General features: G+C 40.6%; 1 protein-coding gene across 4 annotated transcripts in view; it reads left to right on the top strand.

Annotated features, from left to right (window-relative positions):
- The first annotated feature begins 362 nt into the window (after positions 1 to 362).
- Positions 363 to 27,480, top strand: part of MYLK (myosin light chain kinase) — a 196,111-nt gene continuing 168,993 nt past the window's right edge. The window contains exons 1-2 of one of the 4 annotated variants that reach the window (XM_064719109.1): positions 534 to 562; positions 12,730 to 12,802. Coding sequence is in view for 2 of the 4 variants with exons in the window: in XM_064719107.1 (XP_064575177.1) it covers positions 400 to 562 (163 nt within the window). In the remaining 2 variants the exon portion in view is untranslated. Of the gene's footprint in view, positions 563 to 12,680; positions 12,803 to 22,751; positions 22,911 to 27,480 lie in introns of those variants that run through there. The other 3 variants (XM_064719107.1, XM_064719110.1, XM_064719108.1) reach the window with 3 other exon arrangements.

The raw sequence follows: 27,480 nt of genomic DNA, 5'->3' as shown, positions 1-27,480 counted from the left end.
GAAGGAGCGAAGGGCAGCCGCTCCCACCGCGGGCGGTATCGCCGCTGGGCACCGCTTCCCCGGCGGGCTCCGCGCTTCCCCCGCTGCCCATCCCGGCCCGGCCCGGCCGAGCAGAGCAGAGCAGCAGGTGGGCTGCGGCCGGAGCAGTAGATCCAGGACTGGGCAGCTCGGGGCGAGGCGGCTCCGGAGCGTGGGGCTCTCCCTGCCCGCTGCGCCCCGGGACGCGGAGGGAAGCCCGGGGGCGGGCACGGGCGGGGGGACCGCGGCATCCTCCGCGGGGGGAGGTGAAGTAGGCGGAGAAGGAGGAGGAGGAGGAGGAGAAGAGGGAAACCTGCTTCTCCGGAGAGGCGAGGTAGCGGCGCTGCAGCGAGCCAGCCCAGCGGCGCGGGCTGCGCGCACATGCCGGGCTTGGAGCACCGGAGCCGCGGGATTCCTGCGGGAGGCTCAGCACAGCTCCCGTCCCTTCCCCGGCGAGAGCGGCAGCTGGGCTCCGGCAGGGAGGAGGGCTCACCTACGGCTCCCCTCCCGGAGTGCGTTAATCCCAGAGCAAGCAAACCTGGTGGTAAGTACTTGTCATCTTTTATGTATGACTTTTTTACAGTTTTATTGTTCTCTACTGGCAGGTAGCAAAGGATTTCTAAGATGAAGCATTTATAGGCTCGGCTGTAAGGATAATCTCCCTGGCTCTCTCTTAGCCTCCTGAGCCTTTCAAATATAGAGATGCATATGTGGAGGCACATGTAGCAACATTCCTTCACTACACATCTACATTTTTAATGTTTCAGACAAAATGCATATACTGGGATTTAATTTTTTTTAAACTTCTGCTGTTCTCAGAGTAATTTGTATCATGTTGCACAACATGCTTAGTCTCAGAGAAGGATAAATCCTGGTGACACCACTTAAACATCCTGCATGAGGATGGGGGATGGAGATGAATGTTTAAAATCATTAACTTGGCAGAGGCAGTGAAATCACTTCTCTGCAGGCTGCCTTCATGCTATGGAGCAATATGTTTTTGGGGATTCTTTGCCTTTTAATCCTCTTTCCTGTATGTGCACATCTGGACTCTGGCCTGGCACTGCTCCCTGCACTCAGGCTGGAAGGGAGTGGCATGGCAGACTAGCAGGGGCTGGAGACCAGGGATGAAAAGACAGGAGATCCTTCCCTCCTCTTACACTTTAAAGACACTTTTTGCCCAAGTCTTGTCTTCTGCTAAGTAAATCCACAGGAATACTCCTAGAGTCGGGAAGTGGAATCAAAAGTGTTTTGAAGGCTGCATTATTCTCCCAACAAAGGGAATGGCTGAGAGGATAAGTGCAAATATCTGATTCCACACCCTTCTTCTAAGGGGTTTCCAAGCATTTGGAGGGGAGGGCGGTGTGAGTGTGGAGTTACATGACATGCAGAAGGTGTGTTCCCCACTAAGACTCTACAAAATTATGCTGCCTCTCTCTGAAGAGTGCTGGAAATGGCATTTCTGTAAGTGGAGCTGTAAGAGAAATAGTAATTTCTCTCTCATTTTAAATGCCTAAGAGGATAACTATCTTTCTCCTTCTACTTCCTGCACACATCTTTATTTCATTTTATTCTGCTAATGACTTGCATTGTTATTTGCAGAATATGATATGTGTCTTCCTGTGCAACAATGTATTTGCTGAGATGTTTCTGGAACTAGGTTCTAGGAGAGCATTTTAGGAGCCTTCTGGTTTTATACCAAAATTATGTTTACTAATAACCAAATATTTAATTTTCATATATCCAGTATTTTCTGTTTCCTTAAGTGATACTGTTCTTCTGTAGCTGGTTGCTGTGTGCTCTGTAGTTTGTAACAAAGTGCTCATGATAACAATTTTCATAGTACACTAATGTTACACCCATCCTTAGCCTTTTACAAATGAATGCTACAGGAGAAATGTTTTAACTCCAGAAGTAACTGGAGTGATTTTGTTGGTTGTAGCAGGAGAATGTTTGCTACCGGAGGACCAGCCACTAGAATGATAGGCAGGATGTCCTGTGCTGGTGTGTGATCTATTACTGGCATTTAACCTTTTTAGATGGACATGAGCAGAAAGGAAATGCCTGGTTTAATAAACATCACAACTAGAATTTTATATAAACGTGGGAGGCTCGCACCAGTTAATGGCACTGACCCCATTTTTATTGGTCTTGTAGGGAAGTCTTAAAAGGTCTGCTGCAAAGAAAGTTATAAATCAGATACTCTTCTGTTGCAAGCATGTGTCCATAGCTTTGGTTGCCTTGCTGCTTGGTGCAAAGGAGAATGAAGGAAATCATCCAGTGAAGTTCTGTTGGTTTGCTTGTATAATGCTGAAAGGGAATTATAAAGTCTGAAATGAGTTGAGATTACGTATTGCCATTGGCTTAGGTTAAATGTAAGAGACGCGTAATTTTTCACCAGTTTTTGGTCTGTTTCGTGTTCTCTGTTCTCCCTGGCTCCTCCTTTAAGTTCATTAGGACTTCCTCTGGGCGATGATCCGACTTTTACAGTCAATCAAAAGCCATACCAATATCCTTACACAGGCCAAATACACTGTACTTAGAAACACCATAAACCAACAGCTACAAATTACTTTCAGAGTCCTCCTAAAACAAAATGCAGATGTAAATAGAGTTCAGAACTGCTCCAAATGCTGTGCCTTAATGCTGTGGATGTCTAAATCCAGAAATGTGCTCAGAAGCTCTATTTGAGAGCCATGTAAGGAGATGACTGAAGTTTCTGGTTAGGCTCTGGAGAATTGGTAGCCACAGTCTGTGGTTGTTGGACTCTTCTGGGTAGTTTGAATTCAGGTCTGAGCATGGGCTGGAAGTGATCCTGGTTTTGCAGACAGACTCATCTCCTTTCATTCATAAACTTGTCAAGTACATAATAAAACACTCTGTGGTTGTTTGCCCTCGCTGTGTTTAGAGCTGTACTCAATAGCTTTTCCAAACTTTATTCCACAGGTATGAGTTAGGAGTAAGGAAGGTAATTTTTTTCTTCCCTTTGCTGATTACACACTCTTCTCTCTTTGATGCTAAATCACTCTGGTTTTTTATGACCTCCCATGGAAGGTTAGGTGATCCTTTCTGTCATGGCTCTGGAAACACCTTGCTGCACCTGTTGCAGTAGACTTTCTCAACTTTTCCTGTGGCATCCACTGCACCAAACAGGATCTTAGCAAGCTTTGTACAGCTGCCTTCATCCCACTGATGGCAATGCTTCCGTGATGTACATTAGGGCTACATATGTTGTTTGGATTTCAGCACTGGATGCAGAGAAGATATGATTAATCTATAGTGCTGAAAAGGATTCATCAGTGACGCCACATGGTTCCAGGTAGGATGGACTTTGGAGTTTTTTTTAAATTTAGCATAGCTTTAAATGCCATCCACGTTGTCTCGGTTTTACTAAAATTTGTGTCTTTTACAGTATGGGTTTTGCTGAAATCTGTGTCTTTTCTGAGTAATTGTACAGGGTCTATGGAGTGTGCTAGAGCAAGGTCTGTCTCTAATAATGTTTTCATTAAGCCTCTCTACAGACAGAAGAGTAAACTAATTGCCAGACTAACATGTCATTTGGCTCTGCGAACAAGCTACTGAACACTAACTTATGAATGGAAACTTAAAAGGCTCATTAGCAACCTGCTACATGAAAGAAATGCCAAAGTGAAATGAAAATACATTTATATTCCTGTTGTTGTTGTTGCTATTAAAGCTGATCTAGAATTCCAGTATAGTTTTCGTGGGAATCTTAACTAATTTAATAAACTTTTTTTGCCTCTGAACTTTCAGCAGCTGCTCTTTCTATAAAAGCTAGGAATAACTGGTTCTTCTTTAGTAGGAATGAAAGGGGAATTGAGCTCTATAGAAATGAGGAGATTAGAGCTCCATGAGGCATATACCCATTTAATGCTGCTGGAAACCAAACCTGCTTGAATAATCTTAACTCTCACTTCTGGTGAGCAGAAATTCTAGGGGAAAAAGAAAAATTCCCTTAGTGACTTATTAACAAAGGCTTTTCAGGTTTGCTGGGATTTATCATGTGAGCCTAATCTACCTTTTGTTCATCCAGTTGGCAGGCTTTAAGATTTAAAAGGGTCTGCAGAAACTCCTCCCCCAAACTCCTTATTTAATTAAAGAGGCTTGGTGCATTATTTACTTTTAAGTCTTCCATTTATGTGGGAACAATGAGTTTGGGTTAATATTGTAAAATATTTGTGAATGCTGCATTATAAGCAGGGAAGAGAAACAAACTTTGGCTACACCTTCAAATTCACACTGACCTAAATGGGTTCAGTGAGAATGACTGAAAGTGAGGCTAGACATATGTGAATGTAAAGTATAAACACAGGTGTGTAGCTCTGCAACTAATTTGTCAGCCTCTGTAGGTGATTTAAAGGGCCTGGAGGAGAGTTAGTTTCATTTGCTTCTCTGAGAGTCATTGGATATGCAGATCAGGCTTTGCACATACCAGTAATTTTTGTATTTTGCTTTGGTAGTTCATCAGAGACAGACTGGTAACTGTAGTTCTCTCACTAGCTTCCCCAGCTCCTTCTCCTCCCCCACTCCATTCATCCCTGTAGCTGTGAGCATCAAGTTGCAGATAAAACGACTTCTGAGAGAGCAATGGGATGCAGCTCTTGCCAAAGGCAATTAAGTGCTTAGGATTACAGTGTGCTTTACAAAGTGTGTTCTTGCTGAATCCCTTTCCTCTCCTGTTTGCTGGCACTAAGCAGTTTCTTGGCACTTACCTTTGTTGTAACAAGTCTGAGCATTGCTAAACTTCACTACAGCATGTCTAGCAAGCTGCAGTGTCTTCTGTTTTGAGGATAGTCTTTCTGGTGATTCTTTACTGGGAGTCAGCTTGACCTCATCACCTTTGCTGTAATTGGATTAAATTCACTCACTTGCCAAAAACACGACCAGCTGACAGCATATTAATTCTTCAGACTGAAGTGCTGTTTTGTATGCATAGGTTCCGTGGTACCAAAGGCAAATTTAGGGCTTGTGATGCAGCCAGTGTGTCACAGGATACAGAATTGTCACAGAGGGATGTTTTCAGTTATTTTCTTCATCAGAAAATGGTTCAAACAGACCACACATTCTGTGTGAAAGTAGAAGATGTAACTTGTGGGAGAAGAAATGACTTGCTCTATTTGCCAGTCCCGTGCAACACTTGCTGCTGCTTCTTGTGAAATGTGATAAACTGCCCACAGACATCCTGGCTGAGGAAAATGAGTGATGGCTTGTGCTGTTTTACACACTCACTGCAGTTTATTTCTAATTATTGCACAGCAGGTTAAAATCATTATTCTGAGTTGTTGTTTTACTGCTTTTTTTCTGTTATTCTTCAGCAATCTTGTGATTGGAAGTATTTGCAGAGTGGCATGATAATATCTGAACAAAAGAAATGTACCCAAAAAGGATACTGGAACTGTGTAGTGAAGGATAATCTGATCACCAAGCCTGTAGTTTCACCCAGAGACCTTTTATATACTGTTTAAACCAGTGTAATCCAGCTTTCAGTGGGAACCACTGCTAAGCAGCAAAAATCACTATCCTGATTGTTAACCTCAGCAAAATGTTAAAGGATGAGTGGGTAATGGGGAGAGCAAGGACTAAGTTGCAAATACTCTTACAAAGAGGATTTGGGAGACACAGTATGGCACAGGCACTCTGAGATATTCCAAATAATGAAAGGATCCCAGTTTTAGCTTTTCTTATCTGCCTGGAAGTATTGCAAATTTCCTGTTTGCTGCAGAGGCCTCTGAGAGCTGTGCTTTGCAGGCAGCATGGGCCAGAGGAACTAGAGCTCCCAGCTCTGTATTCCGAGCAGGGCATTGTTGCACTTGATTTCAAGGTGATGTTGCTTTCTCTAAATTCTATAAACTGATGAACATTTCCGGTGCAAAACAATAGGCAGACAAGGTGAGACAGGGGTGTGAGATTTTCCATGTCTTCTAAATGACAGTCACAATTTAATTTACTATGGGAATTAGCAGTGCAAATAATCACCAAGATGTCTGCTTTAATACCCTATTATAAAATGCATGTAGTTCCCTAATATTTTTGGCAGTGTTGACTATTAGGAAGTTGCTTGTCTCCTAATGGAAGACATATATAATAATTCCATTAATGCTTTATAATAATGCATGCAGTTTGTTAAATACTGAAGTAAAGGGCTTTTTCATTCACACGTTTTATGTCATGCAATTGGAACCAATGGTACTTTAAAAAATTTTTAAAAAAAATACCCTCAGGACCAAAATACTGACCATCTCTCCTGGACAAAGATTAAGTCTGACTGGGGAAAAGAGTAAAGTATGTGGGCATGTTCTGTAAGAATCACTCACAAAGTCCAGGTCAGACATACACTGTATGTTCTTACACTGTTGATTGCATCAAAAGGAAAGTTACAAACCAAAGCAATAAGCAAGCTGTGTTTAAAATACACAGGAAAGAGAAATTTGTCAAATATGGGCCGCTTTATTTAGGCTATTTACCTCAGATATTTTAGGATTAAAAACTTTCCTTTCCTTTGGTGAAGAAGATATTAAGTCAGTACTTCATGTCTGAAAGCGTTACTGACTCATCACTAGTTTAAGTCCAGCCTGGTTTTGGAGGTGAGAAACCTCTTCTGTTGTGTGCAGTGTGAGTTTACAGCAGAGCTGTTGTGGGTTAGGCTGTGTGGCACAGGCTGCTGCTGTTTCAGAGCTGACATTGTGGTCCTGGTGGCCTCGGGGGTGTACCATGGGCAGGGCCTGAGAGAGCCTCGCAGAGGGAGCCCTGGCTTGGAAACAACAGCTGGTGTCTCACCCCCAGCATCACAGCAGTGCAGTTCCTCTGACCTCAACAGAGTTGCAGCATTCATGGCTTTCAGTGACGTGGGAGCAAGACTGGGCCCATATTCTTTTAACTGGTCTATTTAGCAGCTCTTTTCCATATGCAGTCTCCATGCCAGTGACAGGAGCTTCCTGGAACTGACAGCAGACACAAAAGACCCTCTTCTCTAAACCACTGGACCTTAAGAATTTTGAAAGGATGTTACAACAAGCCTCATAATACACCATTGTCAGGCTCTCTCTGAAGAGGCCTGCAGTGGTATCATACCTCTAAGCTTTCCAGAGGGGGTGTGATGACCCCACATGAAAAAAAAATACAAGAGTAATGGTTTGGGTGGCTATGAGGAATTTTATGGTACTACTTCCCCTGGCTGTAACTTGAAACCAGCTGGAGGCATTTAGTGCTAACTGAACTCTATATAAAGAGGCAGGCAAATATCTGAGCATGTATCCTGCAGGTTTTTACAGAAGAGATCTTGGCTTGTGAGTCTGTGCATTCTGGCTGCCTCTTTCTCACAGACAGGGGAGTGGTGAAAGAAGGTTTGTTTTATTTTCTCCTACATTTCCCTTTCTTCTTCCTACTCATTTTCCTGTTCCTTTGCAGCACAGCAGTTTTTCATGTTGCTGTGAAAGTGCCTGTGCTTGTGAGTAGAGTGAGCACATTTGAATGGAAGAGGCCGTGGGTTTGGGAAGTCTCGAGGTGCAGCATTCCCAAGGGAGGGGCAGGATTTGCATTCCCTCCCTCAGCCCTGCTCAGGGATGTGCCTAAAGGTGTGTCTGTGGGATGGCAGAGGGTATCCAGGAGGGAATCCCCTCACGGTGAGGGGGCAGGAGCGCGGCTGTGCAGGCCTCACCTCCCGCCATGCCGCCTTTAAAGCACTTCCCGCCATTTTACCTCGGCCCCGGCCTGTGGGATCAAGGCTTTGCTTGGGGAATTTTGCTCAAGTTTTAGGCTAAAGTCTACCTGAATTTAGGCACTGGGGTACTTATTGATCAAATAATCCCATCTTGTGCAGAGTAAAAGTCAGTTTCATGTGTGTTTTCTTAAAATGCTTCTAAACTCAGTCAGCAGAAACATTGCTCCTTCACTTTACCTGAAATTGTGCCTTTATCGAGTTCACCTCAGATGACAATAAAATGTTGAGTTCCCATTCAATTTATTTAGTTCTTCCTTGATACAGAGCTCAGTTATATTCCTTTTCCAAGGTATTTCCAAGCTATAGCTGTGGGTGTTGATGTGGCCCTGGTTAGCCTGGGCAGAAGTGGGGGCTAACTTCCTGACTGGACCACAGTGACAGCAGAAAATGAGGTTACAAAAATAAGGACTTGCAGACACTTCACCAGCAAGGACAGTCGGACGTGGTCAGATAATTCTCTAGGTAAAATAGTGTGGGCCTTATTACATTCTCCATGTGAGCTATTGACCTTAAAATTAATGTAGGATCCTCTGACTGAAAATGCTGTACCACATTTTGCTTTGTATCAGAGGGTGAAAGCAAACATATATGTGTAAATAAGTTTTAGTAATTGTTATTCCATTGATTTTGTATTATATTGTACTTTGCTGGACAACTGAGGTGACCTTTGAACTTGCTCATCAGTTCATAAGCACTGCAGGATCCTGTGGGTTTATTATATGCACATACACCTATAATACAGGTCCATTGTATTAGTAATGTGTGGCTATTGATATTGGAGTAGGGGACTGTAGTAACAAGCCTACTCACCAAATTGCAGAGAAGAAAAATGCATGATGTTTCATGTCTGTTCATGCCTGTCATGATTTCTGTGGTGAGCTTTCCAGTGCTAGTTCCTTTCTAGCTGGTTTTCTTACTATTGTAATGTTTTGAGACAGATTGTGTCACAGACAGGAACAAGAGAACTTTGTCAAACTTTGTTAGTTTATCTGTGTAGCATAATGTTTTTTCCTATAGGGCCAAACAAAAATATTTTTAAAAACTGTACGAGTAACAAGATAATGAAATAAATTGCACATCAAAACAAAGGATTTATTGTCTTGAAAACAAACTTGCTGTAATTGCATTTCTTATGAGTTTTTTTTTCCTCTTTTCCAAGCTAATATTTCATTTACAAGACAGGAAATTCAGCCTTGCTGATTGCATTTTTAGACCTATAAATAACTTACTGTCTTCAAAGATGGTATTAATTTAAATAATGCTTCTAAAATAAAACTTTGATGAATTAAAAATTAAATTAGGTAGGTAAAATAATTACTTACTGTACTGTGTGTACAGATGTTAAAGGTGTTTTTAGGCAAAGGGTGTTATAAGAGAAGTTCTGGCACTTGTAACTGGTCTAAATTGTTTCATTTCCTTTTCTTTGCTGGTTGTATCTGTCTCTGTCCCATTCTCGCCCCTGTCATGAGGGGGAATGAATATGTTTGCTTTCTATCACCTTGCTCTTTTGTTGGGATCCTTGCTTATCCTCAGGAAGCAGTGTGATGTGTGGGAACACTAAATTGACCTAAAAAATGAGTAACTTTAGAACTGCCTCAGTGCTCCAGTTAGCCCAGTGCTGTGTCTGACAAGTTAACAGGAGAACCTGCAACAGCTGTTTCTTGAGATCCATTTCTCTCCACACATCTCCAGTTTCCACAGCTCTTCTGTTAAGGATATTAGAGGATATGTACCTGTTTAGTCGTTTAGGTGTCTATTTATGGACCTGTTGACTGGAGTTTGTTTAATCCCTTTTTGAACCCATGAACATCCTTTGCCTTCAGAGTCTTGCGTGACAACAAGTTCCAGAAGCTTGTAACCAGCTGGATAAAATGTCCTTTCTATTTAAATGAGTTGGTTGCAGTGAGTACTGCCTTGTTCTGGTTTTGTAGGGTTGGGCAAACAACTGTTGTGCATTTAGTAGCTCATGGGTTTTTTGTTATACCTGGTCATATCCACTACATATGCCTTCTTTCTGAGCTGGGGACTCCCAGCCTTTTTAGTGTCTCCATTTCCATCTGGTTGCCCTTTTTGACAGCTTGGGAATGTCCTCCTTAGTCTGAGGAGAACAGATCACAGTACTAAAGTTGTGGGAGCGCACAGGCTGTGAGGAGAAATGTCCTGCCTTACTCTTTATCTGAGGATTCCAGTGATGTTGCTGGCTTTTTTTGACTCCTGTTGAACACTGAAGCAAGGGCTTCAGAGAACTGTCAAGGATGGCTCTGGCTTCCAAGTAGGAATGTTTAGAATTGATACTGCCTTGAGGAATTACTACACTAAAGCCCATCTGCCAACATTTTCCTCAATCATTTAATTTTGTTATTGATGAACATGCTGAATAACACCAGTTCCAGCACTGATCCCAGGAATTACATTGCTGATTCTTCTCCATTTAAAAAGCCTGTGAAGCATTACTCTTTCTAATGTTCACTCTCCTACTTCAATGAATTCAGACTTGTCAGATTGTGGTTTCCAGGTTCCCTACACAGCCCTTTCTGCAGCTGGAAGTTATGCAGGCAAGATTTGTGATTCTCAGGCACAGATCCTCTCTGTAGCTCTGGCTTGCATACCTTGGCTAGTGGTCTGTAAATTCATATTTGAGTTTCTTCAGAACTTGTGTGAAAATTGTTTTGTCTCAGTGCTTTATTAACATCTAGCTTCCTTGTTCAGTCTGGTATTTCCTGATTTTACTTCAGATTGCTCTGGTTCCTCTACCAGATTTGCAACAGAGAGTGCACTGGATGTGTAAATCTCCCCAAAGATTTCATCAGTAAAGGCTGATGTAAAGAATTCCCTGAGCTCTTCTGCTACAACTGTATCATCCCTATCTGTGCTTTATACACCTTTATCATCCAGCAGCTGGACTGCTTTTCCTAGCTAGTTTCCTGTCCTTGATGTATTTCAAGAGCTGTTTACTAGCACAGTCATCTTTGTTTGCAGGCAGTTTTTGGATTGTCTTTTAGCCCTTTTAATTTCCTGCTTACATTTTACTTGCCATGTTTTATGGGCTCCCCTGTCTTTACTTAAGCAATCCATTTTCTGTGAGCTGACCTATGCCCTGCAATACTCTCCTAACTCTCCCTGAGTCTTCCTGCTTTTTGAACTGCTCCTTTTGAGTGTCCTCTTTTTTTTTTTTCCACATCCTTACATGATTCTATTTCTTAAAATTAAATAACTGTACATAGGTTTTGTTTGATGACCCTTAAATCAGAGCTGTTTTTTGTGTTACTTAACAAGTAGCCTTTATAGCTTTCTCTGGTTTGGATGAAACTTAGAAGTTTTGTTTTCCACTGGAGAGCTGTATATGGATCTAGAAAAATGATATTATATCATCCCTTTCTTTTGCACAGGGGCCAATACTGAGTATTTCTAAACATCCTTATTCTTAGTGTTCTTAGTGTATAGCACCTATTAATACTGTACTACTCTGTGGAAGCCATCTACCAAAACTGAAGGGCACAAGCTTTGTATGAAACTGTCTGGTGCTAATGGAGCTGGATATGTTATTGTCTTTTGCATGCATCCAGGATGTGCAGTGGTAATGAAAACTTTGCATTTCTGAAACCCTGAGCTAAATTATATATAAAATTCAAAACCTATGCACTTGAAACATCCAACAGGAAGAGAGCCCTGCTTTTCCAGTTTTGCAGACATGAAAGAAAACCTGAAGGAGAACACTCAGTGGTTATATGAGAAGTCTCTGTGGACATGTTTACAAGAGCTCAAGTGTGTTTATATTTGTTCCTGTGCAATTACTGGAGGATTGTCCTTATTCCATAAAACATGTGTATGTATTTGAAGGAGGAGTACAGGTGTTTACTCTCTACAGATGCACTTTGAAGAACTTCTTGTACAGATGCAATCCAGCATTGAAACAGAATATGCAAACAAATTATTGCTGAATAATAGTGCTTGGCTAGTTGAAACTAATATTAATCAACAATACCTAGGTGGGTGAATAAATATAGGTACTGTCTTCTTTTTGCCCTGACCACAGGATTAAAGCCTTTGTGGTTTTTTAATTTTATTTTTTTTTACCACTGTGGCACACCCTGTCCCCTGCTAATTGCAGAATGTCTCACATTCTGTAAGTGGATACACCTAAATTTGCAGAGTTCGTCTGTTTGAGCCTTTACTTAACCTGTGAGTTCTGGACCAATCTTGCTTCAGATCTAGCTATGTGTCTGTGCTTTGTTGTTGAAACTCTTCGATTCCAGCCTGCTACTTTTCTTCCAGGACCAGAAAGCTGTTGGAAGTGTATATGCTGTCTCTGGGTGATGACTTTACTGATGAATTGCAGGAGTTCCCCATCCTATGATGAGCTAAATAATGAAGCAGAGTTCTATATTTCTATAGTTACTGCTAAAAAATGAAAGTGAAATTGTCCAGAGCAATTTCTTCATCAAAGCTGACCGAAATAACATCTGTGGTGAGAACCTGTGCCTCATCACTTCACTGTGACACGTGCAAGGGAAATGATGTTATATGAAGCAGTTGCTTGTCATGGAGAGGAGCTGATCTTCATGATACAGACAACTGCTTACAGTCCTGTATCAGGCTAACCCATTCTCTTGAGTGATTTCTTATCAAGTGAAATTTCTGTGGCTGTCAGGATCTTTTGTGGTCCTTGACTTCTGTGGAGGGCTTTAGCTGTGGCATTGTTCTCACTGCCAGGCTTCAGGAGGATTTTCATTGTTATCTAGAGAACATCTTCTACTTTGCAGTTGGATTGGTAGCTTTATATTACTACTGCAGCCAGACTTCACTTGTCTAATATTTAAGTATCAGTAATCTCAACAGCATAATAATTCATTGCTTTCAATTAATTTTTGAACTGTACAATACATTCCTTAATTTGGATTCTTTGCAGGATCTCTACTCGAATGTTTCATGAATGCTATGGTCATAGTCCATAATACTTTCATCACTAGGTTTGAAAACGCTTTACAAAGGAGTATCAGAGAGAAAGGAGTTTGAAAGGACTTCTCTAAAGCCTGAAAAAAGGTAAGAAAGATGAATCTTCTGTTTTTATGTCTGAATGCAAAGTTGTCTTAATTATCTTTAATGCAGGCTTAGCCTCGATTTAGCTTAATGTACCGGAAAAAACCCCAAAACCAAAATAGTCACTTACAAATGCAAATGTACCCATGAGAGTGTTTAGGTATTATCAAATATTTAAACTCTTAGCTTTAAACTGCATGCTTGACATGCAGAATTTCTGGAGCTCACTGGAGAATTTTTTGGGGGTGAATTTTTTAGCCTAATTCACTGTGAGTCTCTAATGTGCAATTATTTTTCCCCTCTACTTGAAATTTAATATTAGTTCTATTAGTTCAACTGGATTAATTAGCTCAAAAATATGTGCTTAATTAAGTGGCAAGCCAAAATAATAATTTCTTCCAAAATGAGAGATTCAACTTCTGAAACTGTTTTTACATTTACTATGACAACTTATTATCCATACATGTTCTAGTCTGTTGATCAAGAAGCCTTTTAGGTGCTTATAAAGTAGACATGAAGCTACTACAAGCTACTTTTGGGAGTTGGTAGCCTGAAAAAAATAACCCTTCAAACTTATTACATGGAAAATCCTGTACCTTGCCCCTTCTAGATGACTGAGTTGAGGTACAGAATCAGAATCTGGTATTAATATTTTGAACAGCTCTGGTTAACTTTAACTCAGAACAAGGATTGACTGCTCCCTTTTGTATGCTGGAGTTACATAGTACAGCAATTAACTGGGAGCTGTGTTATGCCAGCTTGCTGTGCAAACACTGAGCAAGGCCTTGTCACTGCCTCTGAAGAGTTTTGTCCAAGATGATGAACAGCTGCTTAATTCTAGTGCAGTGATATATCTACAGATTGATAGATATGTATATAATTTTTCTAATGGGGAGCTGTACTGAACTGATAAACCTGAGTACTTGTGATATGTTTGTTTGTTTAATCTCAGGATTTACTGTACTTCTGCTTTTACTCTGCTGCTTTTCAAAAGTGTGTGTCATTTCATTCCCCTTGTACCATATTCAATGGTGTTGTTAAAACAGATATCTCAGAAAAACAGATATCTCAGAAAGTCATGTGGAGTTTTTTCTCATTTGAGAAAGATAGGAGACCAGAATCTCATGTAACACCTTTTTTTTTTTTTTTTTTGTATTACTATTTTTTCCTCCTGAGTTGTTTCCTTTCCTCATACTGTAGAAGAAAACCATTTTCAGCTTTAGACTTCTGCAGCTTCAGTTTCCAGCCCCTGGGTTTTGGTATGTGTCTGAGATAACTTTAGCATCTGGTACTGCTGGTTTTCCTCTGAAGGTACTGCTCTGAGTGATAAGAAAGCTTATAACCCTCTCAAACTGAACTTTGTATGGGTTTTGGCTATAATATGCATATATGTATATATTTATATTTTTTAATCTATTTTCCCCAGTCTCCAAATCATTGTCATGCCCCATTTAATTCTCTCCAGACTTTTTCAATGTCCTTTTAAGGACAGGAGTGAGGTGGAAGACATTTTCCATTATGTGCTTGTGCGTCAAACTGAGAGGCCTTGCTCGAGCTTCGAAGTTCTCCAGAGTGGTAAATTTAAACCAAACACTGGGGAACAAAATGCTAAGGCTGTGTGCTTTTTAAAGAAAAAAGGAGGGGAAGATCTAACTAGGCCCTGGGGATCCATCTTCACTGTGCCTTATTACCACAGCTTTATCCTTTCCAGTTCCTAAAGATGCTGTCACTATTGAACTCTAATGACCTGATTAATGCATTGGAGGGATGCCTATAGATTGTGGTATTGATATTATTTCCAGATGGCTTCCTGGCAGGCAGATTGGCAACAAGATGTCATCTTTGTGGTGATGAGGAGGAAGAGTGTGGATATTTTACTTTTTATTTTAATGGAGCTTGTCTCAGCAAATAAATACCAGTCATTGGGTCAGTTGGTCTGAAAACCAGTAGCCTTGTGGTAAGCTGAATTCTGTAGATTTATTGGAGTCTATAGAGTAATACAGGAAAAGGATATGATATCTATATTGCTTGCAGAGACTTAAGAGCCCTGTAATACCTGCTCCTCCTTCAGTCAGCAGGGAGCTGTCTTTTGAAGCTGCATGTATCCTGTGCATGTGAAATCTCTGGGATAATCCCAGCCGTGTTTCTTGGGGCAAATACTGGATTTCACAGGATTTAATTCAGAGAATTGAGTTCAAGCAATAAAGCAGGCAGCAGCTGTTAAAAATTCCTGAAACACCACTGCTTAGAATTTTCTTCCTGTATTTTTGCTTCAACCAGGCAGCACTGATCAGGCTCAATATAGATGAGAAAGAGTTAAATTGAATTACTGACAATATCCAGTGGGTCAGACTGAATGAACTGCCCTTTTGTGACAGCAGTGTAGTGTCCAACCCACTTTTCTGACCCACAAAGAAATTGCTTTTTTTTAGTGACAGTGTTGTGTGTGCATGATGGCCACATGTACAGCTGGTTCCATTTAACCCATGAGACTGAAACGTGAAGTAGCTTCTTATTTTTATTGTTAAAGCAAAGATTAACCTTTAATTCCTTTTTCTTACATGTGGATTTCTTCCATACATCAGTATATAAAGTGCAGACTTGTTGGGCAGAAGAATCAGCTGGGAGACTTGGAGTGTCACAGTAAATCTGCCTTTGGATTTGAGTCCTCTCAGACCTAGAAAAATGTTTCAGTTCCCTGAAGGGAAAAGAGACAGATTCAATAAACTGAAAATTTTCTTATTTTTTTGGTGGGATTTGCAAGCTGTGCTGTTTCACCGCTTCTAACTCATTTTAAAACCAGTTCAACTGTCTGGAAAAGCTGTTGCCTGTGCCAGCAGTATTGTCCATTTGTTTTGTGCATCACAGCTTACATAGAAATTTCCCTGAACTTTTTCCTTCCACCTTCATTACATTCCTGTTTCACACACATAAATGCCTGATACTGCCTGTGAACGTGCCAGGACATAATTTTCTTCTTTCTTACCTGTTGATCTCTTTTAAAGTCAGAAGAGATTAAGGTGGGATGAGATGTGTTTTGATGGCTTTGAGACCACGCTTGCCCCCAGTGGTTTGCACAGAAAGTGCTTTATGGAGGTGGATGCTGTAGCTCTAAACTGTTAATGCACAGACTTTGACATTCAGCTTAGGGAGAATGTTGTGCTGTTGAACTTCCTGGGCTGGAAGAGAGGAAGATAATAAACTGCTGTAAAAGTCTGGGCCAGTTTCAGGCCTTAATAACAGTTTTTGCTGTGAGGAAGCTCTGAAATTGCAGTGATTCTGAGCCAGGCCATGCTATAAATCTGAGATGTTGGAGACAACTTGCTCGTAATGTTCTCTGAGATTTTTTTAGAGACAATGTGGTTCCTATTGCAGTATGCCTCCTCATTCTAGAAGGACTTGCAGCTGATTCTACTACTGCTGACATCAACAATGCTGCAAACTCTGTTCTTTCTCTTAATCAGCAAATATTTTTTTCTCCTAGACTGTGAAGCAGTGGTTTCTTTTTAGAGATGGGCTTCTGCACCCTACCTCTAGGCGGGTAGAGTGCAGAGTAGCAAGGAGAGGCTCATGCTTTTGGCTAATTACATTTTTCTACTTCATTTAAATTCAGTTTGTGACCTGTCCTTCATCAGCTTCACTCCTGAGTTCTACATTGCTTCTTTTTACAGCCAGATCAGCAAAAACACCATAGGAGTTTTAAATGATGCATACAAGACACAACATGAGAAAGCCAACTCCTTCTGCCATAGATCTAAACCAGCTCAATCCCTAATGTATGATTTGTGTCTTGTGTATATCTGGCCAAATGCTTCCATGCCATAATTAATGGCAACTGCCTGGTGATCAGTTTCTAGTGGAAGGATCAGTACAGCTTTCTTTGGGAAAGCTTTTGAGGAAAACCAGTGTTCATTCCACCACTTAAATTGTCTTTCAAAGACCCACAGTAGCCTGAAAAAGACAGAAGCAACACAAGTCTTGCTCTAGTTTGGATTAAAAAATGGAATTAATGTGGACAGAAAAATAGATATCAGTGTCATTGGTAGCTTCTTCCATAGGAAAATAAATTGGGCTCATTGCTATAGATGTTTGAGAGGGGCAGGAAATGGCTTGGCTTGGTCCATCTAAACCAAGGAAATCTGAAATTGAGATTTATGTTCCCAGTGTAATTCTTAGAGTTGTGGGCAGGGAGGGAGAAAAGGAAGTGTATTCAGTGGTGTGAGGCTAAAGGCAAATTGCCCAGATCTGCCCTCAGAAATGTAAGCACAACTTTCAGTAGTTTCAGAGAGAGCTGCACGAAATAATGAGAGGATAATGTGATCCAACTCCGGCACTATCCTTGCAGTGAATGACCCCCAGGTGGGCCTGTCCAGCCTTATTTACAGTGGCTGTGCCTTACAACCTTTTTCACAGTCTGACAGTTAGGTGAAGTTTGGGTTCCTTATTTAGAGGGATTCTGCTCTCTGCTGTATCGGAAGTGTTCTTCTGGTTTCTCACCTGAGAATGTTCACTGTTCATTGTGCACCTATGACTGTTATGCCTCTGGTTATTGTATCCTCTCAGTACTCAGAATTATTTTAGCATTTTTCTGTTTGGTTTTGGTGGTTTGATCTCAGTTAACAGTGGCTAGCAAGAGTGGGGCTCAAACTCAAAAGAGGGATGTTTACCATGAGAAACAGAATGAACCTGGGGATTATATACACATGGAAGTTTACCCAGTTAGGTTGGAAAGATGCAGCTTTTGGTGTGGAACTGTTGCTCTCCAGAAGCACCTCTGACTTCTCACTGTGCTTCTCTGCTGTCTGTGCAGGAGAAGGTGGGAGCACTGATGATGTTATGCCCATGGTCCCTGGAAATGCCCTGATTTTACCCAGTGGACAGAGAGCTGTGCCAAAAAGTTAAATTAGCACAATTCTTCCTAGTTCCTCACTTTATATCTCAACTTTTAAGTTCCTGAAAATCAGCAGTGTGTTTAGTCCTCTCCTTGGCTGTACCTCACACCTTTTTCTCAGTACCACAAAATTAGCTGTACAAAATATTACTGAAAGTTCATTACTGTGATTTGTCATTTTTTACACCTCTCAAAAGCTGTTAGGTGCTATATTATGAAGGAAATAAAGAATATAAATACTCATCTGCAGAAATCAACATATGAAAGCAACTACAGTTTTCTATGAGTTTTCCTAAAAGTTATTTCCATTTGAAATATTAACTGGGGTCCAGTGGATATGGCCTGTGAATTGTTCTGTGCTTCCACCAGAGAGCTTGCTCAATTAAAGCCTAGAAATAATTCAGTTAAATTTATAATGGGGATTGTTTGAGGTGTGTCCTTTCTTCCAGTTTCACCTTCTAGTAAAGCCTTATCACACACACAGGTGCTTTGTCCCAGTGGAAGCCATAAGGAGGCTTTGAAGCTCATTTCCCACAGTTAGAGGCAATTGCCTCTATGTTTGTACCAGTCCCCTTGGGAGCTGTGAGAGCCACAGCGTGTCTTAGGCTACTGTGTTGCTGTATCTTCTGCTTCCTCAGCTAACCCAGAATACCTAGGGTAATAAAAGAATAAAATAAAATTGTTTTATGACTCCCATTCATCTCTGCACTGAAGTTTCGTGCAAACTGATAAAACTCCATCTCTCCTCACACTAGAAAGTATCAGAAAATCCCCTTAAAATGTCTCTTGGAGCCTGACTTTAAATTACACTTATGGGCCATATTAAAAACTCAAAAGGTAAATAATACTTGTCTCCTGTCTATTTAGGTGGAGAGCTATAGCCTGAATTTCATTTACTACTGCAGGGGCACTTGCAGGATTAACATTTGCTGGTTTGCAGAAGAATTGCTCTGGTTCTTGCCTGTGCACCAGATTTGGATGCAGTGAGGTCAAACCCAGATTTGCCTTCTTTCATTTGCATAATGTAACATTGACACTTCCCAGCTCCCCTCCTGTTCTCTGTTCCCCAAAAGTATTCTAATATTTGGAATTTGTAAACACAGGATTTTGGATTCCGTATGCATCTGGAATTGATAAGCTGTTGGTATTACTGAGCTGTAACCCTTTATACCTCTAACCTAGGAATGCTCTAGAGAGAACTCACAGGCGCATCTGATGGAGATGCAGGCAGATTCTAAACAGCTAAAACCAAAATGAGAAAGTTGCTGTTGAATGAGTGGAATTTTCATTGAAAACTATGTACCCTGGGGGGCAGGAGGGGGAAATAAAAACAGTAGAATCCGTTTGGCAATAAATGCAGCCATAATATTTTTGAGCCAGTAACTGAAGAGGTGTGAGTCAAATAAAGCCTGTCAGATGGCATTAGTGGGAGAGAGAACCTTTTGGAAGAGACACGATAGTGAAGGCAAAAAAAACCCCACCAAGCAAAAACCTCACCCCTAACAGAATCTTGGATTAGTTGAGGTTCAGTGAATGGCTTTGTTAAAAACACAAGAGAAGAATTTAAATAGAGAAGGCCTGATAAGGTGCAGGGCATCAGAGATCTGTTTCCATAGTGACAATGTTCAAACACAGGCCTAGAGGGACAGGAATACCATTGCAGATGAACTCCACAGAAGACATCCATCTGCCAGTGGGGATACTCCTGTTGATTGTCTGAGGTTTTTCCCTATTAGTTAGATTTGGGGTAAAGGTGGTAAGGGGAAAACAAGGCTTAGACAAACTATTGACTTGGCAGACCACTGCTTCCTTCCATCTTCTGATTGCTGCATTTCGCGTGTCCTCTACACATATTTTTACTTTTGTAAATTTACTGTCATAATTGTTAAAAATTGCATTCAAGTGTTTAGAGAAAAGGAATAGACACCTCCACCCCTACTTGCCTACTGGAGCAAACACCACTTTACACCAGTGTGGGATTAAAGTTTGCATGTTCCTTTACATCTTTGTTTATTCTCATTTGATAAGTAGGTGCACTAATCTAAGTGAGCTCCTTGTGAGGGTAACATGGTGCATTTCATGTTTTGTCTTGCCCACTGTCCTGATCACCCTGTACCACTGGGAAATTCACCAAGCATCAGCATCAACTTGTTTTCCTAATTGATGCTTTTCCCTTTGAAATGCAAGGTCAAGCTATGGTTAGAAAAATTTGTTTCATGTAACAAATATTGTGGTGTTTGAGTTCTTCCTTCCATTGTTCTTCTCAAAATTGCTATTCTGTGGATTTTTCTTCATTAAGCATGCTCTGCAAATGAGCACAAACACCTTAAGCTATAGCTGTATAGAACAGATTTTAAGATTAAAAGCATACCAGTCATGTCTGTCTAAACCATGATACATTTTCTTGAAAAACCCCACCATCTTTGACTAAAACTACAGCAGTTCATGGACTTGAACTTTTTTAGTATGGGCTGAATAAACAACCTAGTAAAAGAAATGTATGTGGGAAAAGGGTAGAAAAAACTTTTTGTGGGTCTTCAGCAGCTTGACTTCATTGCATAAAAGACTGAGGCAATATGGAAGTGCTGATTTCTATGAGAATGGCCAGGTTGAGACAAATCTCAATCACACATGAGCAGCTTCATACTTGGGATGGATCAGCTCATGCTTATCATTACCATGACAATTCTTAAAGTGTTTGAGACCATATGCAGTCATTGGAGTTGCATCTAGTCTGAATCTGGTCATTAACCTGTTTTCATCCAAGAACACAAATAGATTGAATTGGGAATGTTGTGCACTCTTGACCTTAAGAGTTAGGGAGAATTACCTAGGGAGGAGTTTTGGCTTTAGTGAGGTAAATGTATTAAATTTTCCCCCAAAATCAGTTAGTTGACCCAAAATTTTACCTTTAGTTGACCCAAAATTTTACCTTTTAAGGTAACTTGAATGTATATTGCAAAATACTGACTTTCTGTATGTTGATTCAATAGCTCCTTTATGAAGACACATCCCAAAGGTACTCAGAAGCAGAGGGAAGAAAAGCAAATAACAGTGAAAGTGCAGTGTCTTGGCATGAACACACTAACTTTACACATGCTATTCTAGTTGCCTGTGTGTTTGTTTTGGTTAAGGAAACAGGCTAGTACAAACGTCCTGTAATGGCATAGATTTGAATATATAACTTAGACTGTGATGATGACATTAAACTTGGAAAAGAATTCATTAAAAATGGATATTTTTGCAGGAACTAATTATGTTTTGTAATGAAATCCATTTTTACATATTCCATGGGGTGTTTTTAGTCTCAATCATAGCCCCTCTGAGTGCCAACAGAGCAGATAATACTCATTAAATTCTTCTCCTTTTCCACTCCTATATTAAAGGGGAGAAAAAAGTTTACATTGAAATTTCTTTGTTTATTTCCTGGGAGGAATTGAGAGCTGCGATTCACAGCCACCAGGGCAAAAGTTACTTCTCTTCAAATAGCATGGAAGAAAATATCACTTTTAACTAAACTCTGCTTTTAATGAAAGATATTATTTTACTCTGTGCTATTGTATCTAATTTAAAATTCTGTAAATTAGCAGGAAGCTGAAAATTTAACTCTTCAGTTTCACTGTTTCCTTTTCTAACGGGTTTCATTGCTAAGTGTATCCTACTCTAGTGATGGATTTACAAAGATTTCATATTTAGTTTTGCCACTGAACTGTCAGTCAGTTCACAGCCTGCCAGTACTTGAAGGGGAACTACAACTATGGAACACCCAAGCTTTTCTCAGCAGTGGCACATTGAAAAATGAGGGGCAGTGTCCACAGGTAAGAGCTTGAGTGGTTCCAATTGAAGCTTATGAGTGTAGTGCAGCTGTGAAATTTGTTGCCCGTAAATGGCAAAAATGGAAGTTCTTCTTCAAGCAAGATTTTGGGTTAGGGATGTGTAGGGATCCTTTCCAGCTAACATTTGCTGGGATTCAGCCATTATGTTACCTGTTTTTTGGTTTACTTCTTTTGTCCTCATCCCTGAGTAAGGGAACAACCTTTTACAGCATATCTGGTGAACTTTGTTCACCAGTTCATTGAGTCATAGATTGGTTTGGGTTAGATGGGCCCTTAAAAATCATCTCATTCCAAACCCCCTGCCAGGGCCAGGGACACCTTCTACAGGACCAGGTTGCTCAAAACTCCAGTTACCAGTTTATAAATGTGGACAGCCATTTATTGGAAAGTTTCTGGAGCAGTCTCTACCATTCCAGTTCTTCACTGTTCCGGATCTCAGCAAGTATTGGTACATTTTGATCATATTTTCATATATGGGGTTTTTTTCCTGATGTGACAAACAATCTTTCTGTTCGTGGAAATGATATTGTCTTACCTCTCTTATTCTCAATAAAGAATTTCAGGAATTCAACCTAGAATATATTATTAAGACACCATTTAGAGAGGGACCTTTGAAAAGTTGCATCTTGGAAGACAGGAAGATATTCTAACTCCAGATTCTGTTACTTTTGAATGTAATGTGATTTTATTTTCAGTCATGATCCAGATCCCTCTGTGCTTGGGTGAATGCTGGAGTAATTAAAAAGGGAAAGGTAAGAATATGAGAACAGGAGGTAGGGGAACAGGAAGGAGGAGGTGAATGTTGTCATTGGTAACTGCTGATACTTAAAGTGTGGATCCAAGGTCCTTCAGGACTGAAGATCAGAAATGTGGTTTTGTTGCTTTATAACACTAACAACAGACACAGCTCCAGAACTAAGGAGTTTTCACTTAGAAACAAAAAGGTCCCATCCTTTTATAAGTAAAAAATCAGGAACTCTGTCCTGGAAAGATGAAGTACCTTAACAAAGGTCTCTGTAGTTACCCCTTTTCACAGAAACTGATAGTGGCACAACTCCTGTATTCTGAGTCCAGGGCATTACTGCCAAGTCATGCTTTTCTTTCCCTAATGATTTCCAACAGTCTGGTCAACAAAACAGAGAGCTGGTTACCAGGGAGCCGGCAGAGCCCGTGCCTGTGCGATGGAGCGAGTGCCTGTGTGCATTTGCTGCATGGGATAAAACCACGGTGCTGCCCTCCAAGAGCCTCTAGAAGTATTTTTCTCTCACTTGCCATCCAGGCAAGCAGCATTCCACCTGTGGATTTGGTACCTTAGGAGTTTCCTGAGCCAGCTGCTCTTTTGGAACCTGCTGCTGCATGTGCAGAACCCGGAAGCTCTCAGTGGGTGAGCAAAAAACAATCTTTTCCAAGCACCCTTTGAAGTATATTTTGTTTTTATGAGTAGATTAAAACCAGTCAATTTCTCTGAGTTAACACTGAAGAACTGGGAAATTAGAAGCTTTCTTCTACTTCCAAAGGAATCTATATTAATTTTGCTTGTTCTGGTTATTCAAAATGAAAAAATTATTGGGACTCCTATTGCAAGAGAGAAAAATCATAAAAGGCAGTGAATGATCTTGCAAAGCAAGTGTCCCACTGTAAAACCTGGCAGCAGTAGGGTTTCTTTTCCTTTGTGTAGGATTTTTATTTATGTTCTCCCCTCCTGTCTGTAGTCTCCCCTTTAAGTAATATGGAAAATGTTGGTGCCAAAAAATGCTAGATGAAATATTGATAAATGTGGGAATCACTTAGAACAGAGGCAAATTAGAATGCAGCTGGTTTTCATCTTTTCTGTTGACTTGGGAGGTGTGTGTGTGAAGCATTGAGGCTACTGGTTTATATCCATATATCATGCTCTTGGAAAAGGGGGGAAGCAAGAGTGCTAAGAGTGAGAATCGAATGCACAGCTTTTCTTGAGAAGCCCCAAGAAAAGCTTTTTGTTCCTCTCCATGTCAAATACCTCTGAGTGTATGAAACTAGTTCGTGGTATGTTTTATTCCCAAACCAACTTTCTACTTGAAAAACTTTATGGAATGGGAATGAATGTTCGCCTACATGTCTAGCATTGCTGAGATGTGGTGCTGAGATTTGTGTCTGGGTCAATTCTAGACAGATTATCAGAAAATATTGTAGTAATAAATACAACTAGGGATTTGAGAACCTGCATGCAATATGTTAATGAAACATGTAATTTAAATTCTTATATAGAGCAAGGGGGTTTGGCATTGCTGTGGAGAGCCCTATCAAAGTGTCAGTTCCAGGGATGGCCAAATAACAAAGTTCAGAATAAATCAGAAACAATTATTCTGGTATTTTCATAACTTGTATCTGCAGCTCTGACTATAACTCAGAAAGGCTTGATAGAACTGAGGATTCAGAGATGTGCAGAAACTCCCTAGGTATGGAATGACAGCCATAGGACCAGAGGGTAAACCAGGACTCTCCAGTTTGAGAAAAAAATCTTGGTTGGAGGCCAAGGGTGTCATAAAACTAGAAATTATGTGGAGAGAGTAAACAAGGGATAATCATACATAGCTTCATTTGAATAAAGGGAGAACTCAGTAAAACTCAGGCAACAAGCTTCAAAAAAATCGCCTTATATAAATATTTTTTAATTTTTTTTCTTTAAATACAAGGCATGTGAAATCGATTGTGGAACTCACTACAATAAAATGTCAAGAAGGTCAAAAGCTGGGTTCAGGAAGAGGTTAAATTAATAGAGGTTAAACTCAGGGACTATGAAACGTGATGGTCTGACTTCTTAAGTCCATAAACTGCTGACTGCCAAAAGCCAGGAGGGTGTATTTGGGAAAGAATTGCTGTAAGCTTTGTCTGGCTTTGTGTTCTTTCCCAAGGCAAGTGCTACTGATGGTCACTAGAGATATGATATGCATAAGAATGAGACATTGGGGCATTTTTGTGGCTTGCTGTCCAGCATCTCTGGCTGTCTGACTTCATTTACAGACAATGATAGTTTGGTAACATTGCACTTAACGATCAAACTACATCCTATCATTTATTCTTTCTTCATATATTAACGCTCTCAGTAGCCCTGTCTGCCAGAACTTCATCCAGGAAGTTTTCAGTTATCCATTCGGTGTGGCTTATCAATTTAATCAGAATGATTTCTTTGTGAGATGCTGATCCCAATTCTGTTTTATCTCTTCTGTAGCATCTATACATTCACTTCTGTTTCACTTACTGTTGCTTTAATCATCTTGGAAGCCTTTTCCATTTCTGTTTATTGAAGTTATTTACTGTTGTTATCCAGGTACTTTACCTGTTGCTTCCCTCATTGGGACCCATGCTTCTCTCCAGCTAAAATTTGTGATTGTCCACTTTGGGTTCTAAATCCTCCTCCCCTGGAATAATGGGTGGGGGGAATTTCCTGCTTTTGTCACGGAAGGGATGGAAGTATGGTGCTCTGGTTCATGTTTGTGAATTTGGAGGAAGTGATACTGTAAGCTGTTAGTTCTGTAAAGTTCCCTTGACTAGTGACAGACAATTGTATTTCACATGGGCAAAATGCCTTTGAGATGTGGTTGTTCTGGAGTTTGCTTGTTTAGATCTGTAACTGCCAGGAGGGAATTCCAGATCAATGGCAGTGTCCCATTAGTGGTGTGTGGGGCAGTGTGGTGAAGCTGCAGGGCCATGCAGGTTTGTTAACCTCTGCAGTGCTGTGCTCAGAAAGTTTGGTTGTTTTTTTTTTTTGCTACTGTCCCAGAGACTGGGAGTGGGAACTTGGAAGTTTCCCACTGCAGTCAATAGGAAACCAGCAAGTACTTAGGAATGAGAATTGCTTTGCTTTCTGGGATCTGGCCCACTGCCTGTTTTTGTGGTTTGTGTCATAGTCCAGCTTTCACACTCCTCTGGGGGTGGAGAGGTGACAGCTTTCCTCGCTGGCCATGCACATTAAAATACAGCTCACATATGGTGTAAATGTATGCAACCCTAAGCAAGCCATTAGGGAGCAGAGAAAATGTTTGTGTCCTCCTAAGAAGGCTGTCTTGCTCTAAAATGCTGTCCTGAGGAAAACTGTAGGTAAACACAGGACTTTTAAACTAGTGAGACAGACTTCCCCTCCAAAAGAACTGGGTAAAATTTTGGGAATGGACAGATACCACAGTTATACTCTATTTTCTGTGAGTAAATTTCTAGTTTTGGGAGTTGTGGAGAGATGTTTGAAAGAGAGCAGCCACTGCTGCAGCCACCTGAGTTGGCAGGCAGCCTGAAACAAGAAGCCTTGAGGTGCTGAATTCCTCTCATTCATTCAATGGATGGCTGATTCCAGTGGCACTGATACAGCTTTAAGGTGAGCATTAACTGTTTCATTGTGCATCACAGCAGCTGGACAAACAGAAGAGTGTGTAATGAGGGTGAGTAGTGCTGTGTTGGACACTCTAGTACAGCTCAGGGTGAACTAAACATTGGCTCCTGAGTATCTGTGCAGCCCCAGTCTGCTCAGTCAAACATTAGCTAGTGATGAGCAGCAGCAAACAATGGGAAGTATGAAGTGAGTAAAAAAATAGGAAAAAGAGACCTTTGTCATAACATTTCATTTTTGCCTGCGGGAGGTCTCATGCTCACTAAATTACTTTGCGTCCTTGGCAAGCACAAGGGTTTTGTCTACTTGCTGGATTGGTCTGCTGGAGAGAGGGCATACCTGGTAAAGAGAAGTTTGAGCTAGGTTTGTGCCTGTGTCACTAACAAAAGTAAAGAATAATTTCTATACCTCATTTGGAGTAAAAGTTTAATTTGAGAGGGACAGTGCTGTTGCTGTGTAACCTGACTCAGGAGTAACTGACGTTCACATTAGAAATGGCTTTGTGCTCATCTGAGATAGAAAACATGGAGGATATTTACATTAAGTTTATTAAACCAAACCATTAATGAAGTTAATGAAATAATAAAATTATTTTAAAATTATTGATTAGTTAATAAAATGAAGTTTATTAAAATAAGCTATTCTGAGAGGCTAACATGCATTTAAAAATCTTCTTTCTCTCTCTCTGTATCAAACCTGGCTTAATTCCTCTAATTACAGATTGATATTGATATTTTTTGAATTGCCATTATGTTAAAGGATTTCAGTGTCCTAATTTGAGGAAGAGACTGATAGTTGCAAAGTTCTTAAGTCTGGAATGAGGTCAAGTGATATGAAAGTAGAAGAGGAAAGTAGTAAAGCTTTTCAAGGCATTCAGCATAGTTACTTTATCCATGAAGAAGAGCTCTTGGATTAACATGCATGTCCGATCTGCAGAAGCAAGGATAGACAGACATTGGAAACTGTCAACAATGTGGGAATGTTAATTCAAATATTTATAACTGGTTATAGCAAAATCCTCTTAGGCTGTGTCCTCCCTCCTTTGACAAAAGCTTCTTGAAAGCAGATTCTCCTTGTCCAAATGTGTCTGGACATTAATGGCATGGTAGATTTTTTCCAAGAGTCCTGGAAAATCAAAGAGCAGATCTAGCCCAGAATAAATCTGCTGGACAGCATGAACTCTAGTCAGTGGGCCTTCAACAGGACTCCAGTTACTCCAGGAGGTTTGAATCACTCCTGAGTTCATTATCCTGGGTGCCCACTGCCAGGCACTGGCCTTCTGGACTGTTCTAGAAGTTTTTCCAACCCAAGGGGTCTCTTAACACAAATTCTACCTTTTCGTTACAAACTCAAACCCACAGTGAAACCAGGCAGTGCAGCTTTCTTTGTGCACATGTAAAACTATCTCAAGATCACTTTAAAATCTGCCTAGTTTCACACTCTGCCTTGAGTCATTCTTTTCCCCTGGTGTATCACATATTCTTTCCAAATAAAGGGGCCAAAAGCTGTGAAACTTATTGGAAACATTTAAAATTTTTGACCTGTTCTATGTTCCACTTGTTCTTGTTTTTCTTAGACTTTCTACAATTGA

This window comes from Zonotrichia leucophrys, chromosome 7 (genome assembly GCF_028769735.1).
Source record: "Zonotrichia leucophrys gambelii isolate GWCS_2022_RI chromosome 7, RI_Zleu_2.0, whole genome shotgun sequence".
In the NCBI taxonomy this organism is placed as follows: domain Eukaryota; kingdom Metazoa; phylum Chordata; class Aves; order Passeriformes; family Passerellidae; genus Zonotrichia; species Zonotrichia leucophrys.
The sequence above is the reverse complement of the archived record's forward strand: the minus strand, read 5'-3'. Positions and strand labels throughout refer to the sequence as shown.